The sequence below is a fragment of the Megalops cyprinoides genome, chromosome 21 (genome assembly GCF_013368585.1).
Source record: "Megalops cyprinoides isolate fMegCyp1 chromosome 21, fMegCyp1.pri, whole genome shotgun sequence".
NCBI classification, from domain to species: domain Eukaryota; kingdom Metazoa; phylum Chordata; class Actinopteri; order Elopiformes; family Megalopidae; genus Megalops; species Megalops cyprinoides.
In genome coordinates, this window is record NC_050603.1 from 22,918,290 (window position 1) to 22,931,905 (window position 13,616).

A 13,616-nucleotide genomic window follows, 5' to 3' on the forward strand; every position below is an offset into this window, starting at 1 on the left:
TTTTGAATGTCTCTTGATATTGTCTTCATGTACGGGTAATCTGTATGTCAGTAAAGTGATGTTACAAAGTTCAAAATGATGCAGATTCTCAAAATACTGATTTCAGAGGAAAAATTACATTTTGGTAAGAGTGTTTTGAATTAATCCGTCTAGTGTCTAAGAGGCAGTCATGTAGTATGTGCTTTTGATTGCTTGTGTGTATTGTCTGAGGACAAAGTTTGATTTCGACTGGAAAGTTAGCTGGTTGTACAGATGAGAATGACGTTTTGAGAATGTGTGTGTAGTTTTGAGAAAGTGGTGAATGGTTTCAGAAAATGTGTCTTAGCAATCGGGAAAAACTGTAATTTTCACCTATGCATCACATGACTCTGTGAGAACTTTATGGGTTTGAGAGATCCAAACTATCCCCTGACTCAATTCAGTGCTGGTCTGTCCCCCAGCATTTAAATTTTGCAAAGGTTCTCAAAGCTGGAATTCCCATTCACGTATAAATAGCTCCAGCAATACCACTTGAATTTTAAATCATTATGCCTGCATAACACCATTATAAAAGTAACATCAGACAAAATATAGAATGTCATTACAGCTTATGTCAGCTGCCTGGAGATAAAACCTGACACCGGAAAATGTCACTATGGCATAACAGCTGAAGCCAGACAACGAAAGTGTGTCTGAGAGAAAGATGGGCATGCCTGTGTACCTTTGTGGTCCTCATCTCCTTTACTCTGCTTTAATTCTTGGATTTATTGGACGTGAATGTGTCCTTTTTGAAAGGCCAAATGAATGGGTTTATGAAGGATTTATGTCAAATGCCACATGTCATATGTCATTCTTATGACAGTGTCACACAGACATTATGATGTACCATTTAAGTAAATTGTCACTACAGCTTCACACTTAAGCTATTTATCAACAGAATGAGATGAAAAATTTTCATTTTGGAAGGGACCAAGGTGGAATACTTTTCCAGTTTACCAAGGTGGCATTTACCCAAGCAGCAGCAGCAGCAGCCTATTTTAACATTGTTTTTTGTTTTTGTTGCAGGATAACGACGTGAGGATAATTATTGGGCAGTTTGATGAGAACCTGGCTTCCAAAGTCTTCTGCTGTGTAAGTATCACCCCTGTGACCATCAGCAGAAAGCAGAGTCACGCTGTGAGTCAAGCCGGATCATTTGCGTCCGTGCTATTGACAGTCCTCATGGAGCTAAGTGTCCAAACGAGAGGAACACCACGGCACGGGCTCACGTGACGTTATCGATCACCGATGGCGCATGACGCCTTTGGCACAATCACAAAATCAATGGAATCTGACTTTCTCTCACCTGGCGAGGATGGGGGCTTTAAACAGAGTGCGTTCCAAAGAGTCACAGCACCAGTGCAGTGAGTCACAGGCTTTCGACTTGCTGCCAGCAGAGATCCATTATGCTGTACATTGATGCTCAGCTGGTGCATCTTTCTCAAGCCACTGTCCCCGAGGGTGAAGGGGGGACATTATGTACTAATGTGCATGAGAGCCTTGTAGTTTTATACATTGTCACAGAAAGCAAAGTCACAGGGGGCTCATCCCAGTAACACACTGCTGTTTTACTGCTTTATTCCTTAATAATATGTCTAGAAATATACTACTTATTGTTCCACTTAAAAGTTTCAAATGAAGACAAAGGAGAATTTTCAGACAATGCACAAGTATAAAAATCTCCCTTGGCCAGGTGTGATCCCTTTATTGGACTTCAAGCTGAAAAACAGTGCTCCTATATCCTCATCAACAGGAAGGCTGACATTTCTCAATGTATTAACATTCATATCTACTGATATATTAGATACATTTTATTTTAAAGTTCAGGATAAATGGGTTATAAGGTGGTAAAAATGTAGTAATGCTGCAATGGTAACCTGCAGTTACCTGAACTCCCCCCTAAAAGTGTGGCTCTTTACACAGAAACAAAGGGAAAAGCAGCAATTACACAAAAATGCAAAGTGCTTCCAATATAATTTTATGATCTCATAATGTTTCTGCTTGCACTTTGCATGGCAGTTCTTTGTGTAATGCCACAATGAAGCATGCGTAAGGCCTTCATAAGCTTTTGATTAGCATAAGCATAAGCAATCACAGTACTTTGCACAGTGATATAGTACATCATCCAAAAAAGAAAAAAAAATTGTGTGAGGCAACATTAGTATCTCCATGTTGACTATCCAAAAGCCATCCCATTTGCTTATGCATGATAACCTAAGCATTCTCATTAATGTGTTCTATACGCCCTACACAGGTATACAATATCTTATGTGAAGCCTGACTGCAGTTTATAGCTTTTCTGCTAGTAATATTTGCATCATGCAATGTTTAATTGCATCATAAATCTGCAATGTTTTGGGTTTGGGTGGTGTAATTATTCCTTCTGACTGAATAAATGCAAACATCTCAGATTCAGAAAAAGGTTCCAGCTCCAAGCTATTAAGGCTAAGTGTAAAGATAGCATCGCAGTTTTAATCGCCACCCTCCATATTCAAAGCCTGCCTTTTGCAGCAGATGTCATGGTGGAACATCAGCCTGTGTGTGTAGGCACAAAACTGGTGCAGTAACCAGATTCCATGAGCCCTCATTAATTCATAACCAGCTCTATCCTTGCCAGCACAGACAGGTTATACTTTTAAATTGCATCTTTTTAAGTAACACTTAGTGTCAGGGCAATGTTCGACTGCAGGGTACATTAAAATTAGGTATGTAAGACTCCGGAACAGCTTGAAGTATTTTCTTTTATCACTACAGATATTCAGCCAGTAGCGTAGTGCCTACGCATAGTGTAAGAATATCAAAAGAATTTACAAAACACATGTGGGATGTTTTAGGTTGTAACAAAACACAAATGATACTCATTGAGAGTATCAAGTGCTTGTTTTCTTCTTTTTTAATATTACCCTTTTCCATCCTCTTTCTAAGTACAAGGGGATATTCCTGCTGCTCGATGAAAGCACTGAGTATGACTTCCGGGCGAGCCTCATTGTCACTTCCTGTTTTCTTCCAGGCCTACAACCTGAACATGTTTGGCAGTAAGTACCAGTGGATCATCCCAGGCTGGTACCAGGGAAACTGGTGGGAGCAGGCTAACTCCACAAACTGCACCACCAAGAAGCTGCTGACAGCCATGGAGGGGTATATCAGCGTGGACTTTGAGCCACTCAGTGCCAAACAGACCAAGGGCATCTCCGGAAGGGTAGGTCCACCACCAGTGCCCAAATCCAAACCCAGGGAGCTCCATATCTAGATACAGTCCACTGGATTAACATTCCATGAAAGTTTTAGAGTGAATTTTTAAAAGTACAATCCTGAAGACTTCCTTCCCATTGCTGAATACACAGAGTGTATTCTTAGTGTTGTACAAATATCCCCTACCATAGCTTGCACCATGCAATAAACAATGGTTTTATCCAAATTGACATCAACGGGATTGTTACATTCTATCGTCTTTTTCTTACATTTTTTAGTTCTGTTTCCTACACTTGTTTGCATAATTTTGGAAATGATAGCTGTTTCGTCCCTGCCTTAGATAGATGATATGAATAAACCAAAATGGTTGTTAGTCCTAAAGCACTAACTCAACACAGGTCCTGTTGAAAATCAGAGGTTAAACCCTCACAACCAATTAATAGCTAGTTTCAGTTGCTTTTTTTTAGTAATTATGATTAGTATTTTTGGTTTCAAAATACATTATTTCCTACTTTTGCATACATGAACAGTTACTATTGAACTGAATACTGTCTCCTTCAGTACATTCTGATGAATGTAAATTTCCCCCATACCCTCAGCCCCAATCCAATATGCATGAAGAAGGGCCCTTTCTGAGCAATCCCTTCTTCCTGTGTATAGACTCCACAGGAGTATGAGAGAGAGTACAACAGACAGAGGCTGCAGAAAGGGGTGGAATCCAGCAAGTTCCACGGCTTTGCCTATGACGGCATTTGGGTCATCGCCAAGACATTGACTGGTGTCATGGAAAAGCTGAGGGAGAAGGAGAGAGAAAACATCTACCGGAACTTTACAGTTGATGACAAGGTGGTGGGGAAGATGGTTTTGGACGCCATGAATGAGACCAACTTTTTTGGAGTCACGGTGAGTGTGGGCTCAGATTTTCTTCATGGTGATAAACAGGGGCTTCATTTGTACCCCCATCATGCAGGCATGACAGGAAGGAGCATCTAAAGAATATTCATGTTGTACCGCCAGTAAATGGATGTAGCTTTGCTCCATTGTTCTACAGAGAAAGATGACCTTTCAAGTCTAGAACTGTATGTGATTGTGTGCAAAACCCAAACAGAGGCTCTGATATGAAGTTATTAAGTTTGGCCCGTTTACATATCATATCCTCATTTTTCAGAGGTTGACGTTACAGTAACATTAATATGGTGCTACTATTAATATTACATCTACTACTTGTACTTCCACTATAATTGTATGACATGAACAATGTTATGTCAAGAGTATTGCTTTTTTTGGGGGGGGGGCAGCACAAATCTCAGTTTTGATGTAACTGAAACACAAACATTCATATTTTTTAGCTCTATTATCTTCTGTGGAGAAAATGGTTTTGATCACCTATAAAAGCAGCATTTGAAGGAACTATTGGTCCACTGTCTCGACTGGCTAGAGACCTGACTCGACCTTCCGGTCACGGCTCTGCTCTCTCCCATCCCGCTGTTTTTCCGTTAAATTTAATCACACGCTGTCATGGTGAATACAGCACATCCCCTTTCCATCTTACACCAGCAATACAGGAGCTTTCTCCAATACTGTCTCAGGGAGTTTCAGGCTTTCTCTGTTATAGTGCTCATAATTAGTATGTTTACCAGGATTAGTATTTTGAAAAAGTCAAGACATGCATAAAAACACCCCTTGTGCTTTTTTTATTTTACTGTTTTGAAGTTGATGTAGTGTTATTTTCTACAGAAAAAAATGTTGTGTTTTGGTTTTGTGAAAAAAAAACTGAGTTTTGATTACAGAGATTTAAAGAGTAATCTGAGGAAAATGGCTTCCAGGATGTTTGAGTATGAGCCTATTTCAGAGGCATGATTCCTCCAGGCCCTGCAGAGAGTGTTGCTGTGTGAAATACGTTACAAACTCTGTGGATGATCCTCTCAATATCCTGGTCTCGCGGGCCTTCAGGCTTGCTGCTTTGAGAATCAGGAGTTATGAATAGGCTATTCCCTTAAAAGCCACTCGGGTTGCTATGCGGAAGCGAGATCTGCGTGTATCATTTTTCATCAAGCGGTCAAGTGACATTTCCTGAAACCTAAAATAGCAAAGGCATTGTGGTGTTAGCTACTTAAAGTCAATAAGTTGTGAATATCGGAGGTACAAAAATGGAAAAACAGTACTCATGAGTAATATAAGGATGCAATCGAAACACCCATTTAAAAATATGGACCGTTGTTCTTCCGGGAAATATAAACATGAAACCGAATAGCTTTTAAAAATTCCAGCAGTACAGTGCTGTACATCACGGAATATGTTCGGAAGGTTAAATATGAATGCGGAGTCTGGATTCCAGTGGCGGTTTGAACCCCACAGGTGCCCTGCCTGCAGAGTTGAGGGGTTCAGCTAAGGACGAGCTGTTCCCCGGTGAAGCGTGAGAGAGACGTGCTGACCACTGTCATTGTTAACAGAGAAAAGACACTGCGCGGGCTGGACTGGGTTCCCCGGGCCTGCAGGACGGCATGGTTTGGAATGCCGTGGGGGTGTTTGCCCTCAAGCAGCGCTATTCAGCTCGCATCGTGACCTTTCACTCCCCGAGCCCCGGGTCATTAGCATGTGCTGAGTCTGCCAGTACTCAATGGCCTGGTAGGCAAGAATGAGACGTGGGACATACAGTTACTGTTTGAAATGGGCCCACATTTTTTGCCTTTGGAGGATGCAAAATGGTGTATGTGTGGAAAAGACATGTATAACAAAGCAGCCAAATTCTTTAAATACGTACTGATATTATTTATCATGTTCAGAATAAGGCATCATCACACTTTTTACTTTTTCTGTTCAGGGCAAATACATATTTATTTAAGAAGCAATGCTGATGTAACAAACATGAAAGAGGCTCGCACCTTCAAATGAGATCCAGGCCCTTGCTCTCCTCACACAATCCACTGTAATCACCAGCATCATTGTCAGTTGAGCTAAAGGCAATTTTCCCCTAGCACCATAGGCAATGAGGCTAGCTAACTAAGTCTCAGGGAGTGACATTACCGCTTGAAACGACTCTGCTAACTGCTACCAGCTTTACACTTGACTCACACAAGCTACTAATATTGCACTGCTGCAATATTTGCAGCTCATAATTAATAATGTTGAAAATATTGATAAATAGAGATAAACAGGAAAAATGGCACCCATTAAAAGGAAAAAACAGGTGATGATATTCACCTATGGCACCAGCATCCTGGGCATATAACGTAACACTATACTGGAGTTCCAACAAGTTGCGATTTTTGGTACATTAATAACAGGCATATTTCTCAAAGATCAAAAGGCTGACAGGAGGTCCATGGTGTATTTGGCCCCCAGGCTGTTCGCTGAATAGCTCTCCTCAGCCTCCTATCCAGAAATAGCTGCTCCAACTGTAATCCAAAGTGCAGAACCACAGTAAGCCATTGCCATGAAAGAAGAAGTCACATATCAGAAATAGGAATTTGAGTCCATCTGCAATAGAAAATAAGGCATTGCATGTTTTATCAGCTATTTATGGTAATATGTTTTTCAAGGGCGAGGAAATGAATGCGTAAAACTGTATTTCAGTTAATCTGCATTGGAGATCTGTTGAGAAGTTTGGTCTGAAAAAAAAGCTTCAGCTTTGGAAACTGTAAATTACAATTTTAAGAAGGCGGGATTCAAACTGTGGGAAGAATGAGAACTGAAATTTGACTTTTGTTTGAAAGGGGAATGTTTCAGATACCAACACTGCCAAAAACAAGTTATTTGCACTGCCAGAGTCATGCATCTCTTAAAATGGAGAAGTCATAAATATAAAAATAAGCAGTATTTGTTGAGCATGTTTGCAAACATTTTAGCAGTAGCCCATGAAAGTGTCATCTTGTTTCATTCATGGAGGGAGATTCATGGACAGAAATCCATTTTTGTCAGTTTGCATTATAATCAAATGCATTGGCTTGGGTTTGTCAGATTCAAGCTTTGCAGAAAATGTAATTTTTGGTGAAAAGACCCATATTTCATACAGGATTGCAAACCTTTCCCCTGCCCCCTTCCATTACACACACACATACACACCTACACACACATACATACACTCACTCATACACACATATACACACCTGCACACACACACCGCATGCACAGGATGGCATTATCAGGAGCATTATTGCTCCACCCGTCTGGACACGCTCCTGGCCGAGTGTTTGAGCAGACACAGAGGAGGCCTCTTTTCCAACAGCCAGGTCCCGAGCACCGGAGTACAGCAGTTCAGCTTAATCCCCCCTGGAGGTGTCCCAGTTTGTCCTGCTCTGGTCCTGACCATTTCCCTGCGCCAACGTGAGCGCTCCGTTTCGCAGTCAGCACATTCTGGACCTCTTCGCCTCCTCCCTCTCATCCCCCGCAGTTTGCTCCCCCTCCCCGAGGGTCCACCGGGCGGCTCGGTATGAGCCCGGCACCGACTCTGCTGTTATTGATTGAATGGCAAAGTAAAGCAGGAAGTAAAACATTAGTTTAGAGACATCCCCAGGGCGGCGAATCGAAGGCGGAGCTGCGCAGCGGTGCCCGCTGCTGAGGGGGCGCGGGTGTGATGATCCAATCACTGTATATACCGCACTGCAGCCCCATAGGAGCCCCTGCTTGCCCTCTGTAACCTCCCACACCCTCTTTAAAGAGAGAGGCACTGCCATAAGAGACACACACTCTGAGTGCTCTCTGCTTCCTGCCACTGACCACACACACACCCCTGGATGCGGTCAGCATTTTTCCTTAATTTTGCAATTAAATTGCAATAAAATGCCATTGTTCTCTTCCCAGACACGCTTCGGCGAGTCCAGCCAACACTAACATGAACGTAAGACAGTTGTGTTTGTACTGGGGAAGAGGTCACACTTGTATTACCTTGCAAGTCAAAGGAGGAATGCTGAATGAATCCAGGGGAGAGTGAATGCTGATGACATGTTTACACTTTTTTGCAACCGTTTTCACACTTAGGTCAATACCATGCCCACTTTTTCAAAACTCTTAACACAGTGTGCTTAACAACCATGCATATGAGCATATCAGTTAATCTTTTGTGCAAAATGCACTACAACCAACAAAACACTTCAAAATGTACCCAAAAGTGACTCATGCTGCCACAACTATAGCAAATACTCTCTCCCAGCAAGACTACTTTGTCACTCAAAATACAATGGACTAAAAAACAGAAACAACTTGAAGCATTGCAAAATGCATATATTATGTGTTGCCATATCCTCTGTTTTTGCATTTTTACAGTACATATTATAATACCAAACAAATAAATCTGAAATGCTGCAATATGCCTCATGACAGCTCTGTTCTGAGGTATACTATAGTACAACAAAAAGTCTGCAGATGCTTTTCATTTCTAGTACAGTAAGTCAGTCTGCTGTAGCCCTAATGCTGATCCATGGTGTCCTCTGTATTTTGGGTCAAATTTGTATGAATTCCACATTTACTGCAACATTCTCCCTTGCCTTGAACCTTTAGAAAAAAATCTTTGGCATATCTTATCCATCCCTACAATCCCCCACACCCCATAAATATTTGAAGCCAAGCAGCTATCATGACACCAAGAATAAACTTTTTGATCTGTTGTTTTGCCTGTCACAATACTGTAGATACCACTACTGAGTGTGGTAAATTTACTGTAGTTGCATTCTTGGGTCACTTTCTCACACTGATAGCCCATGACTTACATATACAGCAGTAATAGTGGAAAAATCTCTTCAGCGACAACTACATCTATATTTTTCCTATGTACATGCACATTTCAATGCAAATATGACCATTTTTGTATAGATGTTACAAGGCTGCAAACAAAAAACTGAATAAACTTTCTGCTAAAATCAGAATAATCTGTCTTATTTCAAGCTTACAGTTTCATTTATCTGTCAAAATGCAGCATATTTCCATCTACAGTGATCTAAATTTTGTTAGGTTTTGAACTGAAAGTTATCTGTTTTGAAGTATCTAAATGTCTGCAAAATTTGCTGTAGTTGTACAGAATTTTGCTGGTAGTGAACATTGACTGAGAGAGGTATTCTTGAATTTCGGAAGAAGTGGTGATTGAATGCATTTTGTATCAAAGCAATGCAAAAGAATACACAGTTTAGTTCACATAGTCTACTGATATGGTGAATGTGTGAAGTGTTTTGAAAAAGTGGACATGGTATTGAGACACGTGTGAAAATTATTGTAAAAAACAATAACCATTAACTTCATTTCCTTTAAGTTACTTTGTACTAATGAATGCATTCAGACATTACATTTTTTTCTCTCATTGTTATGAGAGCATTATGGTTCTCAGTAAATTTGCCGATATGCATCCCAAGTCTTTCAAACTGGATCATTTTGCTGAGGGCAGTATATTATTATGGGTGTCTCACATCTAAGTGCCTTTTGTCACAGCCCCTAGGCGAAGTGTCAAATTTGGTAAGAGTCTGCAATACCTGCAGCTGTTTTCTCCAGGGCATTTCAGAGAGAGGGAATAGAGGCCATCTGATGCTGTTCCTTTCACATCTAAGCCCCCTCTGCAGAACTCCAGCTCAGCAACACCCTGCTCCTCCCTGAAACATGGGCTGATGGAACATTTAAGGCACAATACATCCCTTATAAGGGCATGAGAATTATAGTCAGAAAAAAATTAAATCCAGTGTAAAGTTGGTCATATCAAGTATTTATGAATCAGGTTTGTGAGAGCTACATAATGCCTTACTTAAAATGAGTCTTGCTTTTTCTTTTTTTTTTTTGCTATCGTGCCCTCCACTGCACACACTTGCATCTCTCATCTCAGCGTTCAGCGCAACAGGTTTCCAGCGCAGAGAGTGATTTTAAGAGCCATTTTCTGCATAGCAGAGGAACCCGCGGAGCATCCATTAAGAGATGGCTTGGGGCCGATGTCAGGGAGATGCCAGTGTCTGCTCCGCAGGCGTGCGGCAGGGACGGGCGGCCTTGAAGCGAGGTGATAATGGGTTGTTGCGAAAGCAGTGCTGTCGGCCTCAAAATACAGGTTCCGGCTGCAGTGAGGTGGCGCGACGCCGAGAGACAGGAGCAATGAGGTGTCACAGATTTCATTGCGTATGTCTTCAGTGAATACATCCTGAATGATGCTTCTCAAAATATTTACCCCTTCTAGTCCTGGCCACTTACTGGACACTGTTTGAAATGAATTTAAAGCATCAATTAAAAATACATGTCCATTGGTGCTGGTGAGGTAGACCAGAAGTAACACTCTGAGAGATTAGCCCTATAATGCCCTTTAAGAAGAATAGGTTGGGGTTGTTGTGTGAGTGACAGGGTCGATACAATACTGCTGTTAAAATACACATGGGACTAATGCCATTGTTCCTCCACCCTCCTTTTATCTACAACCCTCCACTAAGAACCAGCACAACATTGTCATTTTTGAAAAACAGCAGCGCCCACATGTGCAAAGAGACAATTTCGTAAAACGTTATGTATGGAATAGCTGTTACATTGTGGTTTTACAGTCTGATGTAGCTTAGGTTCTCAGAGTGCTTCAGGTGCCAGTACAAGAGCAACAACAGTTATTTGTCAGTTCATTCATTCAACTCTTGTTAGATACTGTTAGACCATTGAAGGCTAAAGGGTGTACCCTGTATGACCTTAATAACTATTTGACACCACAGGCCTGCAATGTTATTTTGTGAGAAGACACCAGACAGAGCACTTAGTCTCCAGCACTTATGATTTTTTAATGGAGTCTAAATGTGCTGAAATGATGGATTGGCTGGTACAGTATGTAACTGTATTTATATCGTCTCTTATCTTCTTATGCGTTTAGCTTGTGACTTTGGGACAGAAACCATGCAGGTGAGTTTTCAGTGGGTCAATTTAGACGAGCTGCTAGCCTAGCAACAGGACCCCGCCATTGATTTAAACATACACCCTCAATGACAGAGCCACAAGCACCACTGTCTGCTGCTGCCCTGATGAGAACGCTAATTTGCATCAATCTGTTAAAACTCATTGTTATACAGCACATTTATTTTATCACAGATGCCGAATGAAGACAAAAATCACACCGGGGTGCTGCCTGCTCAGCACTTCAAAGCTTTCTCTCTTTTGAAATTAAATTGGCTCTTCCATCACCTTACCATTTTAAATGCCGTTTGAATCGTTCCTGCTCTCCGTCTCTTTCACCTGTTTTGTGTAATCAAATAGCCCAAAAACTCTGGTTAAATGACAAATTAGAGTGCTGTGTGGGTAGATGGCACAATGAATTAAATGCACACTTTTGATGGGTCCTGGCAGAGGCACTGTTCAAGGGAGTTCTTGCTTTATGTAGGATTTTTTATTCATCCTCTGACAATTACCAGTATAATCATTAAGGGGTTTGCTGTCATGATGTAAATGATGCTGCAGGGCAGCAAGAAGCCTGTCTTGTGCTGATCTGTCATGATTCCTGAGTGACTTTGGCATTTAAGTCATCCAGAATTGGATCATTCACCATACAATAGAATCACTCTGTATATGATTGTTCAGAAAATTATAGTGCCAATTGCAAAGAACTCAGGGGTGTAAACCTCAGGTTTAAATTATAAGACCACTGCACTCTTATACTTGGAACAGGTGTTCTTAATAAATGAGATTAGGAACAGCTGTTCCAGGCCCTCTAGAGTTCAGTGGTCTTTTGGTCTAAACTTGGAGGTGTAAACCCTTGCTAATTCAGTTGCAATTGGTCAGTAGTGATTTAGTCAGCCAACAGTTGTGTATGCATTGCTGGCTGGTCAGTACAGTGCATTCAGTAGGGAAATGGTTACATAGGTTTTCAGAGTGCCTGATTAGAGGCAAACTAGTGGTGTAAAAGTAGTGTAAAACACCATGAAGACCATCATTGTCTGAATAACTGTACTTGGTTGTCATTTGTTCAGGAATGAACCCAGCTCACCTAATGTTTTTGAGACAGCCTTTCCTCAAAAGACAATGCTCCCATTCTTGTTATTTTTTTGATTCAGACATTCGTTCAAAATGTCTCTTTGAGAGACAGCAAATGATAACTGACAAGTGACATGCTCTGAGACAAGATGTGAACTGGGGAATTAATTTAGTATTGACCTTTGCATTTATCTACTTTTTTATTTAGCAAATCAATTTGCTGAGCAAATAAATTATGTTTACCGTGATAAACCGATCAATTCACAGACCTCTGATTTGACAAATGGTCTGAATACTACTCTCTGCCAGACACTTTGGAGTGCACTCTAATCTGTAACAGTGCCAGGAGTATGGAGCATGCCAGAAAAAAATCAGCGCATGAATCTTGGCGAATTACAATGTCAGTTCTTAATCTTCTCCAAACCACCTGATCTGGTTCCCTTCTTAGCTCCCACTGGAAGAAATTAGCAGCAGTAACATTTAATGAAAATGGAAGCTTCATCAAGGTTGTCCCCTAGAGGTCTGTGAGGTTAGCACAGCCTAGGCCCACCGGCTTCATCAGCTTTTGTGAGGGATAACGCTGAGGAGGAATGTCGTCTGTTTTTATTATATGTTGTTTTTGTTTTCCTCTTTGCCCAGGGCCAAGTTATGTTCAGGAATGGTGAACGGATGGGGACAATCAAATTCACGCAGTTTCAAGGTAAGCTTGTGGTGTGTTTTTGAAACCTACAGTCATGAAGTATATATATACTTGGTACTGTATGTACCAAGTTAACTTCATTGTGGTTGGACTGAGGAGAGGTCATGTTATTATTATTTAAAATTATTATTTAAAATGTTGAAATCAGAATTTCAGCAAAGAACTTGCCATCTGTTGGCTTGGGAATACAATGGGTTCAAAGGAGGCACATGTATGCTGTTGGCCTTTATGTCTTTATGCCAGTGTCCATCCACCTCAACTGAATTAGCTGCCGTCGGATGAGATCAGGCTGACGGAATGTAATCTTATTATAGGGATTTCCACACACACCTTTTTCCCTGTGCCTTTATTTGTGGTTGTGAAATCCCATCCATCTAACTGTCAAGGTGTTGGCTTAAGTACATAGCACCACTGGAGACACAAAATGCAGCAGAGGGCAGGGAACTGAGGTTGGAACCAGAGGCTTGCTGGTTTGAATCTTTGATTTGATACTGCTCCTGCTGTACTGTTGAGCACTCAGGCACAGGACTCAAGCTTCAGTACATACCCAGCTGTGGAAACAAATGGCTTGAAAAACATGGACAAACATCACCCTGGACAAACGTGTCTGCTTTGCAAACCAAATATCCAAATGAAGATTTGGGAGCAGAATCTTCACACAGTCCCTACGCAACTAACAAACCAGTCCTATCCAGCAGTATTGAAACCCCATTTGCCACCTCCTTTTCATATCAGCTGTTCACCGCATTCCTCCTCATCCCCATCCCATCTGTTTGCCTGTACATGATGTCCAAAT

General features: G+C 41.3%; 1 protein-coding gene across 1 annotated transcript in view; it reads left to right on the plus strand.

The window, feature by feature from the left end:
- The window catches only part of gabbr2 (gamma-aminobutyric acid (GABA) B receptor, 2), a 196,455-nt gene that overhangs the window by 119,430 nt on the left and 63,409 nt on the right, over positions 1-13,616 (plus strand). Inside the window, exons 5-8 of the mRNA XM_036515849.1 lie at positions 1,045-1,110; positions 3,029-3,217; positions 3,871-4,113; positions 12,760-12,820. Of these exons, the coding sequence (XP_036371742.1) occupies positions 1,045-1,110; positions 3,029-3,217; positions 3,871-4,113; positions 12,760-12,820 (559 nt within the window). The remainder of the gene's footprint in view (positions 1-1,044; positions 1,111-3,028; positions 3,218-3,870; positions 4,114-12,759; positions 12,821-13,616) is intronic.